Genomic DNA, 27,964 nt, shown 5'->3' on the forward strand with positions numbered 1-27,964 from the left:
GGATGCTTTTTGTTCTCCTTCTTTGCTCAATTAAGGCCAGAGAAGAATGGCTACAGGCTGAGTGTCTATTCTTTGGATCATGTTGGAAACGTCCCAAATGCAGTATGTTCGGTATATTCATCTGAGTCAGTGGCAGACTGTGCTTTTGGTGTCTGCACCTTCAGTGGGGACTTACCTGACTTCAATCCACTTCTTGATACCACCAATACCATGTCACAAATTATAGAACCCATCAATACGATACAAAATGCCATATAACAGCAACATTTTTGCAGTTCAGAATCAATGTTTCATCGAATAAAATAAAAACATAAAAAAGTTAATAAAATACACCATAATGACCTGAGATGCATATGTGCAGATCGATACAGACATGTTTTGCACGTCAATGTTGACAGTAACTAGTCTTACTTTAACCCAGTGCTTCTCAAATTGTGGGGCGGGCCTCCCTGGGAGGGGGAGCGTGTGACCCCGGGGAACATGCTTTTTTTTTTTTGCCATACTACAATAAAGTGTAATTGCAGATACACTCCAGTAGTTGGCAATATTGATTTTTTTTTTATTCTATTTTCAGCAGCAAATGGTGCAATAAGTCTGCCAAAAAGGTTTCCAAGAAGGATATTATTATTTTGGGGATTTCAGCCAAATTGATGTACTTAAAATATTCTTTTACAGACTAATAAACAATGTTAATTAGGTTATTCTTTTAAGTTGAACTATATCTCTTTCTTTTTGTTTTGTTTGTTTACAAGGATACGATGTTATGCAGAGGTGTACCTATAACTATTTTATAGACCAATACTATTATTTATAGTTGGAATTGTTTTCTTCTTGCTAGGGGCGGGGCGTAACAACAACAAAATAATTTAGAATCACTGCTCTCACCGATCAGATGGGAAAATTAACTCACTGAGGGCCGGCTTATTGGTCTTGTGAAGAGGATTTAGTTACAGAAACAGTTCTGTTGCTAATATGGTTTAAGTTACGTCATCCAGCACTTCTGAGGCTCTCGTCAGGTTTGATTGACTTGACAGAAATTTAGAGGCCACTATGTAATTGGATAAAAAAAAAAAATAGTCATAATAATACTATTTAAAAACCTGAAACACGGGAAACAGGGTTGCTGAGTGAAACTTTGGGTTCAAGACAAAAAAGTGATGCGAAGTTCCCATTGATCAACATCAGAATGAAGCCTTCAAATGTTTGTCTGTTCCTAGAAAAGAACTAATAGTATTAGGTTTCATCTACACGGACGGAAACAGTGCCTTCTGTTATTTGTTATAAATATGTGCGCATTTTGACATTCACTTGATAAAATTACCACTAAAGTCTCTCAATATTATACTTTTTTTCCCCTCAGCATGTTGTAACTACATTATCATAAGATTAGGACTTTTTTCACTTACACTTTATTTTTTTTTTTATAAGTTAAAAAAGGCACCACAATTAAACCTTGTTTTTATGGGAATTAATTAAGCATTTAAATGACTACATGAACACAATCCATAACTTCCTGTCTCATGCGTTGTAACATAAATTTCCAGATGAAATAATACGTCATCACCTGTCTCCATTACTTAGGTCGGTGAATTACTTTTCATACTGAATACGACGATTTTTGTATTTTTGAGACAGCTAGCAGTCAGGTTTGCGAATGTTATTTGGGACTCCGTGCATTGTTTATAACATCAAGTTAGACTGCAAACAAAAGACAGATTTCAGGGAATATTTAATCCATTGATCCCTTACCTTACTGAAAATCAGAATGGACACATACTGGCGATTGAATGACCAGAGATAACAAATGTACACCATTGCAAATGATATATTTCACACCATAAATACTCAAAATGCAGGAGCAGGGGAGTCAGTCGCCTGCCCCTGTCTGCAGTCCATCAGTGAGAGACCAATCATGACACACCGTTCAAAAGAAGAGCAAAAGGAACACACATACCCGCTTAGTAACCATCATGGGTGGGGTGGGAGGTCATGTCGGGTGGGTCTCATCAAGTGATCAACGTGAAGCATGCGTTACTTTTACAAACAGATCAGTGAGCAATGAATGGGACGGTCAGTAATTACAGTTCCAAATATATTTGGCAGGAGCGCTCAGGGAGGATAAAAAACATGAATGGCTCAGGTTAGGTCATAGACATGTAAGATGATAAAAGGGTGCTGAATCAGAGAAATATTGACAATATGATAATGAGGTAGTAGTCAGCAGGGCGCTGCATACTTTATTTTCAATGGTACTTCGGCAACCTACTGCACTGAAGGCTGATATATTTACACACTTAGCTTGTACTGTAAGACATTTTGACGTTAAACAGTGCCGCATTACAAGGTGGACGGAAAATAAGACGAAAGGAACCTTTTTCTTTCTTGGCTAATCATCATACACTACAAAAGTTTTTTTTTTCTGAAAAAGATTTCTTGTATAATGTAGTTTCATTTAAACAAGCACAAAAGTTTCTTGTCAGTGGAGCAAAGTAAATATAGTTCTTAATCTGATATACAGGTTACATGTGATTGATTAGGAGGGTTTCTGGATTTTACTTATCGGGAATGGGAATTCCCTGAAGTAAAAGCATGCTTGGAGCACGATTTCAATCAGAAGTGGTCCCTATTGTATTGCACAACAGAAAGTGGACGTACAGGGCTCTATTTTCGAGATCAGCGCGGCGAGCTGCATACATATACACGGATGCAGGTTAGACCTAGTGTTGGTATTTTCGCCCCTGCATTCAAGTCTGTGTATTTTTAAAAGTCAAATTGAAAACACACCACATCATTCGTTGCCAATCCAAGCGGGTATTGTCATTCCCTATAAATATTTCGACGCCGTTTGAGAAGGCGTAACTTTCTGCCAACAAATTATCAATCAGCTGGACACATCTTTAAGGACATCACCTCTCTGCTTCAGAACAACCAGCTGTGAGCAAACTGGTCTGCCATATTGGCAAAAATCAGCTTTTCCGCATGCGCTGTGTACAAAAATAGAGCCCAGAGTGTCACCCTACAATATAACTGGGAGGTTTATTTGCTTGCAAGGGGGGCGTGGTTTGCCTTCATAACATTGACTCCGGGATCTTGTGAAACCTGGATGGGTGCTGGCCATTTTGTACTGTGAGCACAACGGTCGGTGACTGTCTCTACTACTTTGAACAAAGTATCATATTTTTGTGACAGCACCGCCATTTATAACACCACATAAAATCCTTCAGTAGTCTAAACGTGCACGTCTCACAAGTGAGCTGGACAGGAGTGGAGCTCTCAAACGGTGTAATGGACATGGAGTTAAAGGGAGCCTAAGATCTTTCTCCCAGCAGGGATCACACCTTGTAGTGACACATTGTTGGCTTGCTGTTACCCTCTGGCACATGCTGACACTTTGTTTCTTGCATAGCTCGGCCATCCCGCCCACATAGCGAGCTGCTGGCCGATGGTGTCATTCAGCACCAGCCACTCTCAGGCAATGGTGGCACTCTTCGGCCACGTTTACCACGTGGCTCTGTGGTATAGAACATTAGTTCCAGATATTTCACTGCCGCACGCAACTTTCGCCAAGGAGGAGAGCGGTAAATGTAGTGCTGCCAGGACAGACTGGTCAAAACCACATCTCACAAGTGATAGGCTCGCTGCTGTGCCATCATGTGTGTGTGACTGTGAATGGACCGTCCATTTAAACTGACGGTGGTACTTTAGAGACACACCCAGAATACTCAGACTCCTTTGGAAAGCCGTGTGGAGACTTTGATAGCTGTAAATGTGTATTTTACGCCATGGATGTGTATGGTATGACAAACAATGACTTCTCAGTCATATTCAGCGAGTGGCAAGGTTGACCTAGCAACTTGTGAGTTGTGGAAGGTGCAAGTAGAATGTAACATTCTGCCGTGTGCGAGTGCGCATGTGCACGTATCAACTTACTGCCACCTTTCTGTGAGTCATGGTCTCACCCCGGCCAGCCCCATGAAAAATTTCTGGCTCCGCCACTGCCCACTGTGTCAACATGATGGTCAGAACGCGGTCCACGTGCCCGCCGCCACGCAGACAACAACCTCCCGCAGGGTTAAATATAAACCCGTTGTGAAGCGCCTCTGCACCTGCCGTTTACCTTGGTCTGCCTCGGGCTCTCTATAAATGCCGACACAGCTATTTAAAGACAGAAGGTGTCTAAGATGGTGAGAGCAGATGCTGGCCACCTTGCTCACAGTGTGTGGGATGACTCTGCCACAGGCTTAAAGGGTTCCAAAATAGAGCGCTTTGACATATGGGCCTCTGATTGTTTGAACATGGAATCTCCTGGACTGGAGCCACTCCGCAGAAAGCCTTTGATACTGATGATCAGCTTTCACCTAAAACCTGCGTTGGCTCGGCCCATTTCCACAGGCTTAAAAAGGACACATTTGGGCCTCGATGGCTAACGGGAGAAGAGAAACGTGTGTATATGTGCGATGGAACGAAGCAAGCAAGCAGGCACGGCCTTGTGGCAACAGCAGCATTAAACGTAGCACATGAAAGATGAAGGTTGAGCCTGGCATTCCCACACCGTCGTTTATTGCTGAACTACAGAAGACTACCGACTAGTGAAACTGCCTATGCTAGTTTGGTTAAACAAAGCCTTCCACTGCGAGACGGATCGCATCACACTGCTCGAGAGGTACTGTACTTTATGTCCGAGGACGTTTGAGCAGTTAACAGTTCACATTTAAGCAGTTCTTTTTTTTTTTTTTTCTCCCCTCCCTGCGTACGGAGGGTGAGAGAAAATGGCCACCAATATTAACAGACTTTAAACTGTACACTCAGTCTCCCAGTAATAAACATCTACATATCCCAGACAGAACCGCACTGACGAAAGCGTTGTTGTCGTTCGCACATCCACTTTCCTCAGAGTAAATTCAATTTCTTGTTACTGGCATCTACTTATTCCGAAGCTGCTGAGGGACACCTGGGAGCATGACCACCAACGATTAACAAAAGAAATTATTACTGTACATAGTACTTTGTATATATATTTTACATTAATCTTCATCATTCTTAGATTTATATTAATAACCAAGTTTGTTTCTGGTTCTTTTTTTTTTTTCTTTTTTTTTTTTTTAACATGGCGTCCAAGTGTTGCAGGAGGCATGAGGTCAGTCTGAGTGCTGCCTCGCCAAAGCTGAGGTCTCCCCGTTCCCCTTCTCGAGCACCCTCTAAATCTTGCTTCCAAAAAGTCTCACGGTGCAGCACTTAAAGCAGCTCCAAGAATCAGACCTTGGCCTCCAGCATCTCCAGGAACAGTTTGTGCATGGGCACCTTGCCCTGCACCTTGATGCTATAAAAGTGCTGCACGGCCTTGGTGGCCGTCTGCCGCAGCAAGGGCAGGGTCATGAGCAGTTTTCCCGCCCGCCGCGGGTCCTCCGGGTGCTGGCTGCTCTCGTAGTCCTGCAGGGCCTCGTGCAGAGCATCCTGCAGCTTCTGAACGGCCTCCATGTCCTCTATGTGCATGGAGTCTATCGGGGTGACAAGATTTAAGAAGCGTAAGAAATGTGCTCTTCACTTGAATACACTGTTATCAACGGGAGGGATGTGGATTTTTTGAAAATTAAACCTCATGATTGATATGAAGTGCTATCCGAGCAGTGAGGTGAGGTAGGGAACACGTTATCAGTATATTTCATCCGCAGACAGGACAAAGAATGGATCATAAAAAACAACAAAAAAAACAACAACATGTGCTTTGTTTTATTTATTTCCATCCTAACTCTTTGCAGCGCTGTGCAGCTTATTAAAACGGCCTTTGACCACCCACACTGAAAATCAATGTTATCCCCCGGTAACAACGGCATGAATCGTGGGCTAATAGCACACATTAAAAAAACCCGTTTGGGAAAGACAGACAATTATTAGTAGATAAAAAGGGGGCTCCATTAGAGAATTGGGCGCCATAAGCAAGTCTGTGATGAATGTGACACAATTAATTTTCCTGCCTACTTACTTTTTATGTTACCAGGGAAAAACTTACTTCTTCTACATTATTCAAAAATGCTGATTTAAATGTGTACTTGATTATTCTCTTCAAGACTGCGATACAATGTTCCTCCGCTGTATCACAGATTCATAAAATGTTGTTGTTTCTGCGTTCTTACAGTAATGGTGGGAGTACACGCAAGTCCAATTTAATTTTTTTTCATGGCGGGCAGAGAAGGTCCCCAACTTGAAGTTCCAGTAATAGTCATTGTTCCCACGTACAGTGTGTGCTGTTATTTACTCAGTTTTTATATGTTTGAAGGATTTTGGGACTCAGCTTTTTGACTGTCCTTTGATGATTTTATGTAATTTTGTTCAATATTTTGATATTTAAATAAACAATGTTCAATTCTCAGTTTTTACTGTCAATTTCAACTGGGAGTGACAAATAAACAGCTTGAAGGAAGCATACTTTGCCTCATATTTACGAACCGTGAGTGAGCGCGTGAGAATGATGATGAGGAATTCTTAAGAAGTGCGTTTAAATAAATTAAGGTCTTTATATATATTATATGATTAGAGTTGGGGTCTCAAACTAACAGCCTGGGGGCCATTTGCGGCCCACAGTATAATGTTCTGGGGGGGCCATGTTTTTTGACGTGGACATTTTATATTTGCGTGTGTGTGTGTGTGCGTGCGTTTGAACCCATAATTCCAGTTTATTACGGATTTTGGTGAAATTATTTTTTTAAGTGAGTCCAAGCAGAAGGAAAAGATATACTGCGACCCAGTCCCAGTTTTTTTCAAAACCTTCTAAGAGAAAGAATGGCGACGAGAACAGAAAATTTCACGGAAAACATCAGACTGAATTTTAAAAAAAATTCTTTTAGCACACGGTCACCTCAACATAAATGCACAGATTAAGTTGCAGTGCTCAATAAATCCGACGTAAAAATAAAATAAAAATACTTGAACCCCTTTTTTGTGGTATGCTTGATGCAGACCAGACCAGAGGACCAGCGGCTCTCACATAACTGAGTTTGAGACCCCTGGGTTAAATCCTTTGCGGCGAGTAAAACTATTTTTTTTTATATGGTCTGCCTAAATCGTGGATTTTCACCTATTATTGGTGGGCGTGGAACATATCCCCTGCGATAAACAGGGGTTCACTGTACTCACACAAACTTGGACTCGATTCTTATTGGACTTAATTTGGGTCAAATCTGAGTCAACCACCTGTGTAGTCTTGAGTTCAAGTACATGTCTACAGCATCATGTTACGCGTTCCTCTCTCATTGTCGCCTTTTGCTCTGTTGCTATCAGCAGTCCTCTCAGAGAGCCTCGGTGGTGGCACGTCTCTCACTGGCTAAGCAATGTCTGTCACCCCAGAGGCAGCGAGTCATTGGCCGCCTCGCACGTCTCACCTTGGCTCCATGCGTTTGGCCACGCGGGACGATAAAAGGCAAAACAGATTTCTAAGCGGGCCCCGTATTCATTGACTGGAACTAGCGTATTCCCAAAACCTTGAGACATTTTTCACCCTGACGGCTTTCAAGCCCGCAGTGGCGAAATGAAGTAGGTCGTTTGGAAAAGTACAAGCAGGGGGAGGGAGAGGAGAGAAGAACATAATTATCTTATGTTAGATTTACACTGAAATAGAAAACAGAACTCTACTGAGTATTTTTTACTAATAAGGTTTTTTTCCCCACTTATTAAACTAAAGTCACACACACATTTCCGTCCTCATTAAATGAGACTTTACAGGCGTATGAATTCTCCAAAGCTTAACCATGAAAGAGGAATTTTTCCCTTTTCCCTAAAATATATTCAGTTTAATTGCAAAACTATCATAACAGATAAAGAATTTGGATGCTCATTTTTAACATACTTTAATAATTGAGGGCTCACGATGTAATTGGAACATCCTTGGAAGAATAACAATAATAATAAAAAAAAAATGCTGGCTGACGTATGAAAAAAGGCAGCAAAAGGGACGAAAAAGCAAGCAGCATGTGATGTTTGGAGAAGTATTGGATTTAAAAAAAAAAAAAAAACAACTTTGAAGAAACAATTTCCTTGCAATCCATCATTAAGCCCACATTGATGTGATTGATAAACTGCTAATTACAAAATCAATGGCTATGAATTTTCACAGCTGTCAAACAGGGGAGCCCTCCCATGAGAATGATTTCCCAGAGACCTTGTTCTAACGTTGCGGACACCTTCCTCCACCTCCTCCTCCTCTTCCTCCCCTCCCCCCGAGCCCACCTCATGACCGACGCGCTGCTGTCTCAAAGAAAATAGCTTGCATCAGCATTTTCATTTTTCAGCTTGGACAAAACAAAAGAGGGGGGAGAGGCCTGGTGACCTGGCGTGCATTGATCAAAGAGGGGGTGCGGGTGCGACTCGGGGTGGGGACAAGTCCTGCCTCCTCAAAAGGATCCTGTCAATAGCAGCGTGCCGTCTTTGCATTGGAACAAACGAGCTCTATCACGGCCTGATGCTCATTCCATTCGACTTAACACATTTTATTGACAGCCACTGTGCTCCTAATGAAATGCTAAATTTATCTCCAGTGGCTGCTGTGCCCTGCGGCTACTGTTATGGAGATAGCCGAGGAGAAATACCGCAACTCGCAAGGTGTTCAATTAAAAAGCTCCCTCTTTTCCATGCTTCTTTCGCATGCGCTGCCCTTATCTTCTCCCCATCCGTGCGGCTCACGCGCCAAACTAAAGGTTACACACTAAAACTCCTCCAAAAAGTGAGAAATGTCATCCAGGAAACTGTTGGCCAATATCTCAGTTTCATCGTGTGGTCAGCATATTCACTGGCCAAATAAGAAATGTTGCAAAGCTACCAAAGACTTGATTGAAAATATATTGAAGCGTAAGTTTATTTGTTAAAGCATTTGAAAAAAATCCTTTCAAATCAAGTACGAAAAAAGTCAAACAAAAATGCTATGACATATATAAATTAATTTCAACCTTTATTATTTTTTTATTTGACAAAACTATTATTTTGAAATTCAAAACAATTATAGATATTTATAAATACTATAAAAAAAACGTGTGTGTGTGCATGTGGGTGTGGGGGTGTGTGTGTGCGCGTGTAAGCAAACAAAAACAGTGGCCTACAATGTTAAAACAACAAACAATAGACAAAATGCACAAATAATTTATTTTAATTGTTTTTATCATGAAATACTATACTATACCAAAATAAGATATTTGTGAAATAAAAATCAAAAATACAAAAAAAATTCAATTCTAAATACCAACGTGTGTTTGTGTTGTTAATGGCCCACCTGAGTTGGCGAGAGCGATGGCCTTGAGGGTGACAAACTCCTCCTTCTCCACTTTGAGCTTCTTGCACTTGCGGACCAGCTGCAGGATGGACACATAAAGGTCGAGCAAGCCCGTCAGCCGCGAGTGCTCCTCGTCCATGATATAGTCCTCGGCGTACACCAGCTCGTCCTCGTAGGGCAGTGAGCGGAACACAATGCTCAGGATGAGGATCTCCATCCAGGCGCTCTGCAGCAGACTCATTTGGTCTCCCAGAGACAATGTGGAAAATCCTGGAAGACGCAAGTGGAAAGTGTATGAGGTTAGGGATCGCAAATATTTTGAACTGCAATGGTAGAACGCAACCGCTGCCATTTAGTGGAGAAGCAAATTGCCTACATAAAACCCCCCTGCAGTATAGCTGAACTCTTGTCATAAGAATAATGCATTATTCACTGAGAAATTAATTATGCAATTTAATACGAAAATATGCCATTGTAGACCACACCAGAATGACATTTGTTTTCTTCCTTGAGGAAACTGGTTGACTATTTTTTTTCTGTTAACTAATTAACAGATCAGGAGAGAGCGCTGCACTCCACCATGGCAAAATAATCAACATGAATCAACAGTAACATTCATGCATTCTGCACTCAGGAATTCAGGACAACCTGAAAAAGAAGAGGCAGGATCTGTACTAGAGGGTGACACGGGAGTAGAATTTCCTTGCCTTCCCATCCTGCAACCACAGAAAAAAAAAATCCCATATTGTCCCGTCCGAGACCAGAGTTGAAAAAAACCCCAAAAAAATCCTGTCCCGTCCTGTTCCGGTGAAATCAACTCCCGTCCTGTCCTGCTCTCATCCAGAATGACTCCCACTATCATACTCCTCCCATTTTGGAGCGACATTAAGAAAAAAAAAAAATGTTTGTCGCCCCCTCTTCCTCATGGACTCTCCTTCTTCCATCTGCAACTGTGAACTTTTTATCCTGTACGTCCGAATCCCGTGATTAAAGGTAAAGTTGAACAAAGACCAGTAATAGAATTTAATTCACTTTTGGAAAATGTTTAGCTTGATTTTTCACTTGATTTGATTAATTAACACTCATTAAACAAATCTAAAAAGTCTGAAGCGTGAAGTCTCATTTGTAACAGCACAAAATTATACACCTTATGTAAAAATTATGTATGTTTTTAATACCTTCTTATTGGCCCAGTTATCATCCTTGCATAGTTTTGTGGAAATTGATTAAAGGCATTCTACTTTTTCTAGGTTGACATTTTTCCAAAGAAATCGTCATTGAAAATGTTGTTATGAGCACAAGTGCAAACAGAGGCACTCGCTGAAAAGCCAGGCTTCAATTTAAATGCACACAGGAAGGTCCTCTTTGAAGCAGGTGTCAGTGTGCTTGAGTGGGCTTTCCTGCGGGCGACGACAGTAAATCGGTGCAAAGGTCTGGGATGCACAAAGCCAGGTGGTTACCCCTTGTATCCTGTCATACTTGTGCTGGTGAGCCGGGGATTAGCGCCGGGACGAGTTCTCGTTGCAGAGGTTGAGGACATGACACACGTGTGTGTGTAGGAGGAAAAAGGTGACGAGGGAGCACGTACACGTAAAGCTTCACAAAGTTACACAAACAAATGTCACCCAGGAAAAAAAGAAGCCCGGGAAACACATGCGCGCAAAGCAGGAAATTCAGCAGTTGGGTGACATGGTTGAGGCGCAGACTCAAGACAAATCACGGGGTTCCGCTGCAACAGCAGCTAGATGGGCACAAATTGACTAAGGTGCACCAAAGCACTCAGTCAGTGTGAGGAATTCCAGAGAATCAAAATAAGCGCTGGTGTAAAAAAAAAAAAAAAAAAAAAAAATCTTCATTCTAGACAGCAATAAAGCGTCAAGGCTCCAGCCACCATGAAAGCCGCCCTTTCCCTCTCTCCGTCTCTTGCGCCTGCAGGCGGTCCCTTCTGACAGCATATTAGGCTCTCCAGCTCCACCCATGATTAACATGATTGCTTTTACAAGTTCGCTGTTGCCATGCCACCTGCCACAGCGTGATTAAGAGGCGATAGATTACAGTATTGACCCGGCCTGCCCAACACATCTATGCCCGGCGTTTTCTCTGAAAAACAAATGATCACATTTGGGGGGGGGGCGCCACCAGCTGCGGTTTATCTGCTCTTGCCCGGGACAACAACGAACACACACACACACACACACACACGCAGAATTCAAAGCCATGATGGGAAAGCGGCAGAAAAAGAACCAGAACTCGGCAAAGTGGTACCTGTGTTCAATTCCCCTTATCGTGGTGATGACCACTGCAGGGGCAGAGCTGCAGGATACATTAATTAAGAGATTGTGATCAGAATGTGCGGGCCTTCACATTTTGAAGGGGAATCAATAGTCGGTAGAATAGGACTGTTCGCAGGCCTGGAGAATTTAGACCACACAAGCAACTGCTGAAAGCACTCTAAGCACTTCACTATTATCAGTGGAAGCAATAAAGCATAGTTTGTAAAAGCCATTAAACATATTTGGAGTGAATGTTAAAACGCTTTGTTGTGTTATTTCCTTGTCTGCATACGTGTCCATTAAGTCGGACAGAATGTGGACTGGCCAGAGAGAAACTGTCATCGGAGCACAGGCGCCCTCCTGATTGCCGCATCAGGTTGGCATCGCAATCACAGGCAAAGCTCTGTCGGGGCTTTTAATGGCAAAGAGGGCTGAAGCGGAAGTAAAGCGGCGCTCCCAATGTGACAGCTCGTGTGAAGGCCTCGTCCGGGTCTTGCCGGAGAGGCTTTAGAGTTGCTCCGATACAGCGCACAGCCCTCAGGCATACGCACGCAGAGCAGCAGCCTACAATTACCTTTGACGCTAAAAGTCCTTAAATTTAATCCGCTGTTGTGAGATGGAGAGGTGGTGTTTTCCCGCCGCTCCATCCGTTCTCTTCAGGGCCTAAATTATCGCTCCAAATGGGATCTCGTGTCGTTACCTTCCTTTTTTCCACTCAATTTAATCGAGTAATGAAGTGACTTCCCGACTCCGCAGGTCACAAAGCGCTCCGGCCGCCGCTCTCTGAAGGTGGCCCGGTTAAGTGCCGCCAGAGTGGGTGATTTCCTCTAATGAAATATCAATATTTACATCTTCATTTCCAGCCCGCTGCCGATGGTGGGGTTTGACCAAACATGACACGATATTGACCAAATCAGAGAGGCCTGTCTGCACACTTGAAGGCCCTTTTCCACTCCACTGCTGAGTGCATTTAAAAGTCCCGCACGAGCCAAAAATAATCACGGTAATAACAAAGCACAGCTTTATCTTGCGCATTTAGCTCAGAAATGGATTTTCATTTTGAAGATTACAGGATGTAAAACATGACATATTCACTTCCATCGAGTTTCAAAAGGTTTGCAGCTGACAGAGTTAAACTGCATCTTTGCTGAAAAGGCTGAGGATAAGAGCAGCAACGACAGAAGCCAAAACCATCATCGCTGTCTTTATCTCACCAGTGGGCCTCAACAGGAGGGGGCAGACAAAACCCACAGACGGCCATCTCGAACCTCTCAGAGATTAATCAGAGGACTGGATAGTCCAAAAATGAAATGCTGGAGATTTCTGTTGAGCTGGAGTTCATATTCTATTAATTTATTATTGTTTCCCTCTCCCCGAGGGCCATTAGCGCGGGTAATAAAAAGAGATGTAATTACGAGGCACGGTGGCCCCCTCCAGCTGCAGCCCCCTCGTAACTCACCCTCAATCAGACAACAGAGAGGAGCGAGCGAGTGAGTGAGGGAAGAAAAAAAAAATGGCAGCAGAAAAAAAAAAAAGGGAGTGAATTGGAAGATAAAAGAGAGGAGAAGATACAGGGCAGAGAGGAGGCAGATAAGGACGAGGGAGAAGGAGCGAGTGAAAGGGGACCAGAGCGCAGAGGGGGAAACGGGAAAGGAAATGGGAGATAGACAGTCATTGGCTGGACGGAGGTTGATCTATCATAGCCAGCTATCAGAAGGACAAGCAGGCCCTGAAGACTTGCGCCCGGCAGCAATCTCACCTCAGCCAAGGCAAGTGCTCTCTGGGCTCCAGTTAGAGTCAAACTGCCTCTAACTGGGCCCCAGAGGTTCTGCACATCCTTTTTTTTCCCCACCACCATATCCTCAAACTGAACACAGGGATCACGCTGCGAGACACTTAGTTTATATCAAAGCTTACCATTTCAGATGACACTTAGGTTGACAGGAATAATTTTACCAACAGTTTCCCATTGTAAGTATTCCATAAAAAAAAAAAAAAGAAAAAAGTGTGATTTGGCCACTGGCCTATGAACATTATTGGGTCGCATGATTTTAAAAACTGTAATCCCCTCGTTTTAAGGTGCACACCATAACCTCTTGACTTCAGAATTGGAAAATTTGAGCCTCCCCAGGGTTCTACTGTCCAATCCCAATGTTAGATATTGCAAAAAAAAAATAAAAAAAAAAGCTTTTAATCATTGCCATAATTACACATAATTTATCTCTGCAGCCATGAAGCGGCACAGCCTAATGAGGGATGAAGCAGTGTTGACGCTCCCTTAAAGGCATAGCACCACCATCATAAGAATTTCTGACGGTTCAGCTACAGGCACTTTCAAGATTTTCACACTGAAAATAATTCTATTAGAATTCTAAAAATAAGGAGAATATTTAACACTGATTTTATTGATAGCCTTTCATATGGAAAAAGTACATCTTATCCTCTGGCTGGTGATGGATTTTATTTGCGAGAGAGAAACAGTTGTCTGTTGTACTTGTGTCCACTTTACAGCGGTGATCTGTGATCACCCAGGTCAACTTTGCATCATTTTCCCGTGGTCTGCTTGCAGTTTCTCTCTTTTGCATGGACTCCGCATTGAATTTAAAGGGATTGTAAGAATTAAGTAAAAATTTAAAAAGAGGGCAAATTCTTTTTCACTCTGTTCAAGTGGATGATGAAATTGGGTCACACGTCTATTAGAGCGAAAAAAACTATTAGAGGTATACTTCTCATAAGTGCGGAGTTTCAACTGTGAGGTTGTATGGATGGTCATAAAAGATGCGCTGTGTGGTATTAACCTTAATAATTTCAAAACAAATCCAACCAAATTGAGAACACATTCCAGCACATTTATTCATTTTTTGTATTCCCAAGATCCAAACAAAGAGGCACCCAGTTCAGCTGTCATTATGATGGGGGAGTGCACCTGCTTATGTGACGGAAAACGCTAAACAACCTCCCCCCCCCCCACCCCACCTGGCAGACCTCCCCATCCTGGCGCTGGATCCTCCTGACTGTCTGCCTGTCTCTGATACGCTGCAACCCATCTCAATCGCCCTGTAGCTTTTTTCCACCTTCCAGTAGCTCTTTTCCTGTTCAGGTTCAGGCCTCAGCATGCACCTGATTGCTCAATCTATCTTTATCTCCTGTGTTGAAGTCTACGTCAGAGGGTAAATTGAATATACTAAGAGCTGTCTGTTGATGTCTATATTTAATAAAGTGCACTGATGAGGCGCTGATTTATTGCTGGCCAGTATTCACACTCTATTACAAGGAGATTACGAAGCTTGAGTGCGATCAGGCTGGCAACTCAGTAAGTAGATTTCACAATTTAATGGCAAAGAGAAAACAAGAGCCTTGAGGGGGGGACCAGGGTGGGATTGCTGTTTATTAAGGCGGAGGGCTGAGACTAACACGGCAACTTATAACAAAACATCTCTGTTGGCTGCAGGTTAACAACGAAAAATGCCAGACGCCTGCTTGTCAAATGATGGGCTGATGAGCTGACATCCAATAGAGGAGGACGAGTTTTACACAACAAAGGGAATAAGACCAAATCAATTGTGCACCGTAATTAAATACTGTATAAAGAGGAAAATATTTTTCAAGGTAATATCCGCCTGATGTGTCAATATATATTGTCTGGTTCATATACCAGAGCGAAAATACATTTTATTGTGTGCGAGCAAGGCAGAGGCTGCAGCAGAGTGTCAATGTTTGCTTGGCCCTTAAGCCTTCTGAGAATTCCCAGCTGAAAACACTCCAGCCACGGAAGCTGGGTTGGGAGTCGGCAAACACCAAACAACAAGCCCCTCATGTACAGGTTATATGCATAGCAGCTTTTACATATGAGCACATGACATTCCCACTGTGGATGGGGAGGAATTCAGGGTGGAACAGGAGGGGGTCAGAGGTCACACTCGCCTACCGTCACTCCTGAAGAAAGCAACGTCAAAGTAGTAAACAGCTTCTACCACATTGTTGCTGCCAAAATACCGACTACCCGGCTACATTAAACCTCTTGGACATTATGAAATGCAGTTTTATGGGATGCAAGGGGACGAGATGGGAGACTAGCGGACTACTATGTATGTCAAAGGTTGTTCGCACCTATAGGAACAAGTAGCCATCTGTCAGCATCCCCCAAACACGGGCGACTAATGACCCTGTCACCCTTAGGCAACAGCCGTGTTAGACTCGACCGCATGCTGCCATTTGGAGCTGTGACACAAGTGACGAGAATATCCACGGTCATTATCAGTTAATCAAATACACACTGAATGTTGACGTGCTTCTTGATTGCACCTTGTTTGGGTTGTTTTGTGGAAATTAGCCTTCAAATGCGCATTGTTCTGCTCCTCATTGCATGTGCTTCATTCAATAGGAAAAATAAACTATTGCAAAGGCAGAGTACCAGTTTTCATGAGTTTTAAATTGTTACGTTTGGACTTTAGTTACTGGCCCATCTGTCAGTGGTCTAATCAATGTGGTCTAGTTCATAATGAACTGTTAATCTTTTTAATTCCATTGCCTACGGCCTCAGAAATCTATCAGAATGCAATCACCCACATGCCCCCTTTCTTTTCTTTTTTTTTTTTTGTCCCGCAGCAGACTCACTGCAAAGGCATGGTACACTACCCCGGGGTTGCTTTGGTGCATGGAGAGTTAGAGCACGGAGTGGCAAAACCACTGAACCGTCTCTGATCAGGCTCAGCCATGTACAACTCAATTATGCTGCTATTTCATGGCCAGAGGACACCCACTGTGCTAATACAGACGCCACCGATGTGGCAGACAAAGCACTCAGCTACCGGTCATCTGCATTTTGCCAACTTGTGTGTAAATAATGACAGATAGTGTTGTAAAATAGCAAACACAAAACAGGAGCAAGCAAGTTATTTGAAAACAGACGAGCATAATCTACTTAAGAGTCTGTAATACTTCAGGTACTGTACCTTGTTTAGCAGAAGACACTCTGGCTTACTGCCTTAGGTTTTGGGTTAAATGATCATTACCGCCGCATTTGGAATGACACAAATCCCATTACCATTATGCATCTATGCAATGTGCGATATGTGTTCGTATAATCTGATTACCACAACACTCTTTTAACACCGTCAAATGAAATCCCAGTTAAAGTATCCATGCAATACAGTTGCTTCTCTATGTGCGATAAAAATATTGAACAGAGATATTTTTTTTCTTTTTAATAAAATAATTTAAGACTAGAGTGTGGCCCCATCCTAGGAAATATTCTGTGTGTTAAACGGTGATAGTGTATATTCCATGCACATGCCCAATCCAGAAATCAACATATCGTCACAATGGAATAAAAACCTGCACGCATTTTGCCCATTTTTTTGCCTTAAATTCCTCTCAGGATGTTGGCCACCTCTGCTAAAATCAGCAACAGCTTTAGTTAAAAACCTGATTAAAGTCTACCCTTGAAATTAAACTATTCTGATAATAAAAATGAAATAATCAGTAATTGGGTCATCTTTTTGTGTTTCCAGAAAATACTCCAAAAATGACTTGGGCCATTATTTTAGGAAGGTGATGATATGATGCAGCTTGGAGTTCACTCGAGGGGAACTTTTGGGGATTGGAAAATGAGAGTGTGTGTCACCAGGTCACTTCAAGTCCAGTCCTGAGTAATCTTCTTGGTTAAACTCTCAGTCTGCTGACCGTGCACGGTGCACGGCGAGTTATCCAAACAGTTTAGATGCATAACGGGCCACGGGCCGGGAGCATATCCATCGCTAATCTCCTTAGTATCAGATCTGTACCTGATTAATACCCTACCTTCTGAGAAGTACTCAGTACAAAATGCCCCTGCCTTAGCTGACATAACTTGGATGGAAATAAATAAATCACAACTGAAATGGGATCGCCTCACCTGATTTGACACGACACATAATAGCACGTGTTTGCGCGAGACAAGACAGAAAGTTTTTCTGCCAGTGCTGTGCTTGCTGGCGTTGGGCGACTAAGAAGAGGTCAGGGAAGTGGCAGAGAGGCACACATTCATTTTGTCTTTTGGTGGTGATGTTATAGAGTTATGGGGGTCAAGCTGAAGATCAAGAAGAATCTGCCTTGGTGGCAAAAAAAGAGGGGCTAAACAATGTGTTCTTTGTCAAAAATCATAGCAAAACTCTTGCAGGAAGCAAAATCTCTGCTGACGTGAGGTACGCTGTGCCCTTAATTCAACAGCCTCTTATAACCTAACACCTCGTCTATCAGAATGTCTATGGGCCGAGGAGGAAACACGATTATACCCATCAATAATTCAACGAGTGTGTGTGCCTGTGCCGCGTGTGCGTTCACGTGTGCATATGTGTGTGTCTGCGTGTGATATGAAGTGTTGTTTGAGCGCGCAAGACCCCGACTTTACTCGACATCTCCCTTGCGATTACAGCAAACACTGGCAGCAGGTCAGTGTGTTCCTCTCTCTATTCAGTGTCGGGATTTTAGATGCACTCTATTGATTTGTTTGATGTGCATCTATGTCCATTTCACACCAACTCCATGCCACACGCCCTGTGGCACTGCGAGTTTCTGTCATTAATTATCTGTGAGAGTGCATGTGCACGTTATATTCATAAAGCAGCGGAAAGCAGTTAAATCGCAAAAACAAAAGATTATACCTGGGATGTGCTTGGCCCAGCCGATGATGACGACCAGCTCGCGGTCAGCAAGGTCGCACAGTGTGGTCAGAGCCTTTATGTCGCTCTCCGGCATGGTGGGGTCAGGCATGGCGTAGATCTTCTCTGGCTCTGCCACCAAAAGGTGGGAGACTATCTTTGTGACTGAGGGGAGAGGAGAAAAGGAGGGCAGACAAAGTGAAATAGTTGTTAAATGTGTTATCAGAAAATCTCCATGAGCTGAAACAAATCCTTAGGATAGATTTTGAATGGCGTCACATGGCGGTTATAAACTGTCTTTTGCAACATATTAGATGTATGTGTACAACTATGGGACACTTTAGTCCAAGAGCTCCACGCCCGCATTTCTGACCGATAAACTCAGACTTGCCCAAACATAAGACAGACGGGGCTAAAGTTATTTCGCCTCAAATTTGGCTTGACCTTTACCTGATTGTTTGCCTGTCAGAGGCGGCGCGACGGAGATGGGAGACAATGGGCTAGTGACGGGGCAGTACTCACGAGGCTTTTTGGTCGGAGGGGGGAGCGCCAAACCCAGGTATGGGTTGTTTTCTGTGTCCAACCTCCTCTTGTACTTCTGTCTGCCCCCTCGAACTCGGTCCAGGCGTACCCCTTTGGAGGATAAATTGAGAAGACCACAACATAGAGGCAATCAGTATCAAGTGCAGAAAATTTAGTCAAATGTAAAACAAAGGCGTATGTTGCGCTAGCCAGGTAGTTAGGAAAATACTTCAAAGTCGGTGTAAACGTCTACGGTGAAGGATTGATTGTGCACTAGATTCTAAATAATCATAAAAAGACCACATGGGGCTGTAATAGTGTACGGGTGCGTCAGTAAGTGTGCGGATATGTCAGAGGAAAGGCTGTCTTCCCATATGTGGTCCATGCCTGGCTGGTCTACTGTGACACAGCAGAGCCCAGAGCAGGTCTAAACATATGAATATTTAACGCGGGGTCAATGATCTCACAGACTGGTCCTCTAATTATTTAGCTTTTGTGTGAGGCGGACTGCATACTAATTGGCTCTTTACTTGTTTGTGCATGAGTGAGAGCTCTGGTGCGTGTGGCCCTTAAGATCCAGTCAAAGAAACGTGACCAGCCAACGAGTAAATGCACTGTCCCCCCCCTCGGACCCCCCCAACCCTCCGCACGCAGTGAACAAAACATCCGCTGTCATACTCCACATAGATAACTAGGTATTGCTTCCTCATAAAAGACCCTTATTTCACCCCTCTTTCAGAGGAGCAGCAACAGAGCCTTATCACCAACAACCACACCTAGGGGTCCGGGTTCCGCACCGATACTGTAAATGTCAAGGCGCCCTCATCATAACATAAGTTATTTATTATCTCATTATTTGATAAGAATGTTTCTATTTGGATGTCTTTTCGAGTCTATTCATTTTCTCCATAGTTAACATACTTAATCTACGCTGTTCTATTTATTTGATATGACCGGGCAGGTATTCACTTATTCAATGCAAATGTATGCAAACCTTTATCCCGCATCCTCATATTTGTACCCGTCTGTCACTGCTTCCATCCAGCCTAAACATCCCTGATATCTTAATCCTGTCAAGAGGGTAAAATCCCTTCAATTTACCTCGTATGCATAAAGCAACCTCCAAACAAATTTAATACTAAAGGGTGGACGAGAAGAGGCTCAATGAAATGCGTGAGGTGGGGGGAAGAGTTAATTTGTCAGCCTGCTACGTCCTCCGGGCGAACAACACCACAAGCCAGAGCACTTCCTTGATGATTTCATCACTTTATAACAGGGAGGACAGTGTCAAACCTGGGCATTGTGTGGCCACTGCAAATGAGCCTAATACAATTTGGCCATCAGCAAATGCTCTCGGAGAGGATGAGTTTGGATGTGTCCCCATGCGCGGCGATCGGCGGTCATGCAGAGTATGTCCGAAATGGAATATCAGATGATGCCATTTACCAAAAAAGGGATTCAAGGTTGGATTTATGCAAAATGCATTCTTGATTTTCGGCGCTTATCTTAAATTGCCACGGCCGACAGCCACCCCACATGGGCGGGGTCGTAAAGTGTATTATCATCTAACTGTAAAATAGAGATTTCTTCCACTTATATAAATTATTTGATTCCCTAGGAACACAAATCTGATTAGGATTGTCTTTCAATTTCCTGACACTGACAACCCACTAACCTAATTACCCCCAATTCCCAACAGAGACTCATCCTTCCCAGCAAGACACAGGGAATAATCTGATGGCAACCATACCTGCACTTTACATGCACACTCACTGACAGCTCTCTTTTAACGCCACTCAAGTCAAGAAATACTGCAGATTTGGTTTCAAGCATTTAATCTGTCACTCTGTCCTTGGAATCATTAAAAAAATATAACTCCACTTGCCGCTGTTTATTACAGCCAACGCCACAGCCATGGAAAATTCCTCTCATGGTCCAATGTGATGTCACCACTTTCTACAGTTTCTTGCGGCTCACCCGATGAACTCGACCGCTGCCAGGTGGCGGCACTCCCGTTCTCTATGATCCTTTCGGCCAGTTGAGTCATGTGGCTGTGTCAGCCGGTGTAACGGCAGCATTTGAAGTTAGGTGGGTGCCTCTTTTAATTAGAACAGGCCTGGTCATAATTAACAGATGCTGACAGGAATTAAAACTTGGCAGGCTCCAGCCTCATTTTACTGTCCAAGAGGGTCAGAGACGGGCCCAGAAGAGGAGAAGGGCCATTAAAAGCAGCGAGACCAGACTCATTCACTCCCACTGCCAGGCACAATGGACGGGACATTATAGGGCCCTTTGAGAGCTTCATATGTCCCCTTGGTGGCCCTCCGCTGTAAGTGGTCTGACTCTGCTGAGCTCTCTCCATAGTAAACAGTAGGTGTGTTATAAATGTGCGAAGAGATTTAACTGCCACCTCATCTAAAGTCATCTCACTCTTTTATGACCCGCCACACAGCGCGGCGAGCCTAGCAGAGGTTGAGCGCGGGTATCATCTCTTCAAAGCGGGGTGCTGGGGGAGAGGGCTTTTGGCCAAGGCGGCTGGCATTTGTGCACGGATTAGCACAGGCCTTACGGTGGGGGCTGGGGCCAGCTGACCTGCGGCTCCTCTTTCTCTCCAAAAACAATAATAATCCCCTTCCAAGCACACTCCTACAAAAGAGCCTGTCTTCACTCACTTTGCGCGGACGGCCATGATAGGGGCCCTTATTTTGAGTCGCTCACCTGTTCTGTGTCTCTCTCCCTGGGGAAAGTGTCAGGATGTCTGGGATGGTTGGCAATGCCAAGGGGGGCTTAGGCAGAAGCTATTTTCGCCGGGAAAATCAGAAGGCCACATGGCAAGGCATGGTGAACCTCGCCTTTCAAGGAAGCCGCCATGCTAAATTGCCGTCAGCACTATTTCCAAGGGCCGCTGATGCCAGAGTCGCATGCTCGTCAGAGTGTTGCAGCATTTTTAATCACGCGCGGTGATGAGAGAAGGAAGCACACTGACCCTTCCACATAGTCAGACCTGAGGGGCTGCCACACTGACACCCTTGTCACGTAGTCCATTTACAGGTTAGCTAGACGATCCCGGGTGAACTGACATCCTTGCCTTGTACCGCCGACTGAAATTACCGACTGGTACTTAACACATATTACATTTATACAAAAGCAGTAAAACGCAGTTATTGAGCATTAATTGCTGAGTGCATGAATAACTAAAAATTCCCAAATTATTGTTACTGCCGCTCATATTATTATTTTTTTTATTTATGAATATTTCTACACTCATTTACGTCAAGTGCATTAAACATTTAACGCGTAAATCTAGGGCAACTTTCTACCAGTAAGGTCCAAAAATTTTATTTAATGTACTTTTATCATTTTTATTGACTCACAGTTCACGTTTAAGTATTTGTAAGATTTTAGCCCTGAAATTCTGCCTCTCACTAGCAGTCGTGTCATCCATTTCCATTGGTGATGATTAAAGGACTTAACTGTGTTCATGTATATTTTTACTATTCAGAACAATGCATATGTTTGTTCCGTGACCGTTTCAGATGCAACCGTGCAATCAGACACAATACACAGAGACACTTTACACATCAACGCACGAGCGGGGGTGTAAGGTGGTCTCCAATTGTGCCGCCCCATGCCCAACTGATTATATCATCCACAAGGGGAAATCTTGCAGTTGAATAGACACACTTTATGTGCGCCAATCTCATGCACGGACCACAGCAAGTCAAGGTCAAGTCCATGTGCTTCGACCGCTCTTATTTTAAAGGGAATGAGGCGAGCTGCTTCAACTGACCGGGAGTCAGCTGCGGTTTCATCTCACAATGGCGCACAATGGCGCAAACTCCACTTGTGACATAATTCAAACACTTACCTTCATGACAAATGTTTGTGAATCATTTTGTTACTGATCAATTCGTATAACCAATCATTTGTATGGTCAAATACAGCACAGAGCCCCCACCACGCAGTTGCACAGCGTCATTTACAATTAAATATGGACAATATATTTTGCTGTGGATTTGAGTTAGCGAACAGATGGTATTTATTTTTTTTTTTCTGTATTACGAGGAACCAAGGTATAAATACAACCATCCAGAATCGTTTGTTCCTCATTTTCCAGGAAATAGCCTTCTACCTAACACTTAAATGAACAAACTAACCCAAAGACAAAGCAATCTGGATATTTTTCCATTTTTATGTATATGTAATTTAGTCATGTGCGGTTTTTATTGTTTTTGGTTTTGGACTTCAGTTTCATGGTTTTTCGTGTGTTCCTTTGTGTTCCTCTCATCATGCTTATTGTGTCCATCTGTGTTTGTTTACCCAATCCCTTGTGTTGACCAATCAGCTCCCTCCAACCCTTTTTGTCCTGTCCAGGTGTTCCTTGTTGCCTCGTCAATTTTTTTGTATTTAGTTCCCTGGTTCCTTTCACTCCTTGTCTGGTCATTGTCTCCTCTTGTGTCATTGTCATTGTCAGTTATTCGATGTCCTTCGAGCTTGCCATGTTTTTTTCCTTCTGTTTTTCATCAAGTCAAGTTATTGTGAAGTCATATTTTTCTGGTGTTTTTTTTTTATACTTTATGTTTTGTACTACAGTATTTGTTTGTCAAAGTATTTGTTTGCCTTTTTATTTTAAATTAAAACGGGTAAGGGTGGTATTGTTTCAATGTCATCATCGAGGTATTATATAAAGGCATTCTATCAAAGACAAAATGTTGGTATCAAGCAAACACTTCAGCCTCGTATGTATCGGCATTTGTGTCTGAGTAAGCGAGAAGGAAAGGAAGTTGGTGCAAAGAGCAACTGCCACTGAACGATGTCAATATAATCTCTCAATCGTATCTTGTCTTCTCCCTTGCTCTAAGCTCTGACCCGTTTTCATTGATCAGAGGAAAAACCTGTTGCCTCTGACATTTGATTCTTCTATTGATCACTTCCTCCTTTATACAGTGAGAGCGAAAGTACAGCGACTCAACATGAGCAGGTCTCCTTAAATCAAACTGCTGAAAACCATCTTCCTCTCCACCAAGCGCGGGCAGAGTTGGGCCAGCGAGACAAACATTGTAGTCCGGTAGCAATATGGTCACTTTAAATTCATATTACTGACGGTAAAGTATAAAGCAGCCAATAAAATATTTAGTTCGGTAAAAATAAGTATTGTCAACAAACTACTCAAGTACTAGATAATTAATGTGTAACTTTTGAATTCTTTTTTTAATCAGATTATGAACGTCAAATATAAAATATAAAATGGGAATTCATTCACACAAGCACACGCAAAATAAATCGTACAAGCAATAAATGAATTTAGCATGTGTAAGGTAGCGAAATGTAATCATTTTTTTCAAGGTATGTCCCAATCCGATAATTCGTGAGTAATCGGAGCTGATCAGGAGTTTTCCAGCTGATCGGTATTTGGGGAAAAATAATCGATTTTCTTAATTTTCTGCAATTTTACAGGTCACAATGTGACCAAATGATCCGAAGCTATAAATATATTATCAAATGGAGCCATAAAAGCATAATTTTATATTAAACGTATGTTAGGTTTTGGTTTTGGAGTATGCAGCCGTCTGAGTGGAAGTAAGAGCCACACACACACTCACACACCCCCACACACCTCTGCCTATAAACTCTCTCTCACCCTCCGCGCTGCAGAAGAAAGTAAATTGTTTGGAGCAACAAGGAGACACAGACAATGTGTAAAGAAAACAAAACAAAAGCAGTCCAAGTCTGCCTTGCCTGATATAAAGCTGCCTTACTGAACAACACACGAGTTGAGAGCAGGACAGACCGGTTAGCAATTGAGACGTATCCAAATGAGAAAAGTTCAAATATAACTGTGTTACAAGAGTAAATTATTTGGTGACAAGCAAGCTTGTTCGTAGCTGGTGACATTTCACGACGCAAATCAATAGTGTCGTTTGTAGTGCCATTTGTAGATGAGAGAAGCCACCAACTACATTCAGTAGCTGTGCGGACTCGTCATTTTGGCTTGCACACGCCAATAAATAATAATGGAAAGGTATAGTTTACCTTTCAATAAATCAAGTGCACTCAAACAAAGAAATCCCTCATCCAATGTTTATGCTTATCAGTCTAGACCAGTCTTCAAATTGGTGCTGTTGGATTCCCCAGGAAATAAAATGTCTAAATGTACAACACAATTAAATGAAAATACATTTTTATAAAGCATCCTGCATGCATGTTTTTTGTTTAATGTTAGCATTTTATTCATATAAATAAATGTCATGGCTATAGTTAATGTATTTACGGATTTTATGCTAAAAACATTTGAAGAGTTTCAGTACAAAAAAAACAATTACCTAAAATATGTATATGTGTATGAAATTTACCAATACACATTTTGAATTGTTCAACATGTGTTTAATCAAATTTTGAGCTAAAAAGGGAAAAAGTTTAATGTATGAAATTGGCACTTATTTGGTAGATCGGCAGATGTAATTCAAATATAAATGTATATAACAACACATATAAGCATTTATTTATGTATCTGCTTGTACATTTTTTATAATAAATTGAGGCAATTTTTATTTTTTTAATTTAATGGGTTGCTGAGGTATGGGTTCAAGACTCGAGTATCAGCAAATCCTTAAAACCAAAGAATCGGAGTCCGACTTTGGTAGCAAAATATCTCAATCAATTCTTATTTATTTTTTTATTTTTTTTTGCTTTTGTGTTTCTTCCTTTGACAGACATGGAGTAGTGCTGCATCTTTGTTCGAGCGGTAAAGTTATAATTAGGTGATTTTCCATTGGCACACAATGTGACCTTTCTGCCGTAATGAAAGTAAGTGGCAACCGCAGTCACATGAGCGGTAGCCGTTTCCACACTCGGGCCTGAGCACGGCGTTGAGCTAAAGGCTTCATTGAGCTTACACTGGGCAACTGACCACGTGTCTCTATTTCCATTTCGTTTCGGAGACACTTTAAAGCGGCTTACCTGAAAGTACTTATGCACGTAAAAATGATGTGACATCTCTTTGCTAAAGATGGCAACGACATAATGCTTTTCACAGCGCAACACGATCCATGACAATCATCAATGCGGTATGATGACAGATTTAAATCGTGTCATTCTTGTTCTGTGATTGTGGCGAATGCACAAAAGTTTGTCGTGGAACCTTGGGCTAAGCACAAGTCTGCATATTTGAGTTTTACACTCGTTCTACTCTACAGCCGTGACTACATATTTTTGTAGTCTCGTACTCTCCAAGATGATATATTGACATCAATTTTTCATCAGATAGTAATGCGATTACTCTGTCTTTCTGGCACTAAGGCTTTATCTGGCCGCATGCAGTCCAGGGGATTCGGTTTCTGTGCAGAGATCCATATAGGTTACGACTCTGGCTTCAGGTGGCGGCTGGATATATATGCATCTATAAATCCCTCTCTTCGGTGAATAATGGGAGGAATAATTTCAGAATATAGACAGTGCAAGTTTGCCAGAGAACGTAAAAGTGGGCAATGTTATGCAGAATTGTATCTGTTCGGGCCTCTATCTGGCAGACTATTTAAGCTACTGAATAACCATGAGGGCCAAGCTGACTTTAAAAAGTGCCTCCGTATATATATATATATATATATATATACATATATATATTTATATATATATTTTATTTTTTATACATATATATATATATATATTTCTTTTTTAAGGAGCAGCGGAGCAATAAAAACAGCACGCCCACTACTAATGCACAAAAAAAAAGAAAAACGGTTTACAGTATTTTATTTCTGAACTTTGATGAAAAGAATGCTACAAAATGTTTCCAAATGTTCACACAAATCAATGGTGGTTGCATATTTTCAAGGGTTGTTTTTATAAATATGGGTGCAAAAGGGAAAAAAAAATGCTCTTACTCTTCTTACCTTCTTTCAGCATCCCCACTTTGAGGCATTTCATGAAGCGACAAGCCTGACATGATTTGCGTCTCCGTTTTGTGATCTCACACTCATTTGTGGCAGGACAGCTGTATTCAATGTTGCCTAAGAAAGGGAATACACAAGATTAATTAATCAAGGATGACAGGATTTTGGAGGAAGCATAAACACGATTTATCACCGATTTACTTTATAAATTTTCTGATTATTTTAAGTACTAAGAAATAAGGAGTCTTTCATGGAAAAAAAGAAAAAACAACTTTGTGGCTCCAAAAAAAATCCTTCCGCTACTGCGACCCAAAGGAAAAAGCGCTCATAGCTGAGTGGTAAAGAGCGACAAAACTACAGTGGTCCTCAAGGGTGGCTGCAATCCTGCTCCAACACTAAATTGGCCTTGTTAATTCTGTGCATGGCCCCAGGTGCAGGCTATGTCCCCCGGCGCTCAGCGGGGCCTGCCACTGCTTCAATAGCAGGCTAGATGAACAGAACATGCTGCCACTGACCAATTTACATAATACTCCTGTCGAGCCAAACCTGTTCTTACCACAATTGCCATTGTTGATGATTTATATACTGGACAAGCAAGAGGCTTATACATTATTCAGTTTCAGCGTATGATTTCAGGATGGCGCTATGAAAAAAAGAGTTTCATTGCTCCATTATAAAAAAAAAAAAATAAAACAGTTGTGCTCAGCTTTAACATGGACAGCAGGATATCCTTTGCTTTTATCTGGTTCCCTATATTTTACTGAGCTCAAGGATTTTCAATAAAGGGGTTCAGTGCATTACAGTCCCCTTATTTCAGCCGGGCTTTTATTGGTCACGCAACTTTTCCAGTACGTTTTATAGTCTCAAGCAAATACAAATACAAGAATACCGTCACCAGTTATTCACTAAATTACCCATTATAATTTGTAAATAATGAGGATTTTATGAAAATATGTAGTAGATATTTTTTATTTATTTTTTTTTATTTTCTCAGTGAATGTTTAACAATTAATGCCCACCGCATGAACGACACACTCTCAAACACACGCACGCCTCTAGCAGCGCTTCCCTCTCACTTGCCACACAGAGCAGCCGCAAGCTCTGTAATATTCCACTGGCGTTCCTTTACTGGCCCTCCAACACCCTTTGACAACTTATGCAATTATGTTAACATTATTGGACAGATCAAGTCGGGGGTCCCAAGATGTTATAAATAATTAGAAATTCCTCCTTATATCTGGGTTAGAAATCATTATGCTAATTCTACTCATCTCTTTGGGATTGAGGGTAAATAAAGGTGTGAGGCAAACGGCTGATGAGCTCTGATTGTCTTTCCTCGCTCTGTTTTCTCTGTTGTCATAGCAGAACCAGACTATA

At 42.3% G+C, this 27,964-nt stretch overlaps 1 protein-coding gene across 4 annotated transcripts in view; it reads right to left on the bottom strand.

Annotated features, from left to right (window-relative positions):
• Nucleotides 1-1,712: 1,712 nt before the first annotated feature.
• The window catches only part of esrrb (estrogen-related receptor beta), a 45,048-nt gene continuing 18,796 nt past the window's right edge, over nt 1,713-27,964 (bottom strand). For 3 of the 4 annotated variants that reach the window (XM_088316667.1, XM_088316686.1, XM_088316695.1), the window contains 5 exons: nt 26,579-26,704; nt 18,696-18,806; nt 18,177-18,338; nt 9,260-9,529; nt 1,713-5,498 (listed from right to left, as the gene is read on the bottom strand). In XM_088316667.1, the coding sequence (XP_088172793.1) occupies nt 5,254-5,498; nt 9,260-9,529; nt 18,177-18,338; nt 18,696-18,806; nt 26,579-26,704 (914 nt within the window). In that variant the 3' untranslated portion in view covers nt 1,713-5,253. The remainder of the gene's footprint in view (nt 5,499-9,259; nt 9,530-18,176; nt 18,339-18,695; nt 18,807-26,578; nt 26,705-27,964) is intronic. The other variant, XM_088316677.1, reaches the window with a different exon arrangement.

Source organism: Idiotropiscis lumnitzeri, chromosome 1, assembly GCF_059441095.1.
Source record: "Idiotropiscis lumnitzeri isolate Australia: NSW breed Sydney's pygmy pipehorse chromosome 1, RoL_Ilum_1.0, whole genome shotgun sequence".
NCBI classification, from domain to species: Eukaryota; Metazoa; Chordata; class Actinopteri; order Syngnathiformes; family Syngnathidae; genus Idiotropiscis; species Idiotropiscis lumnitzeri.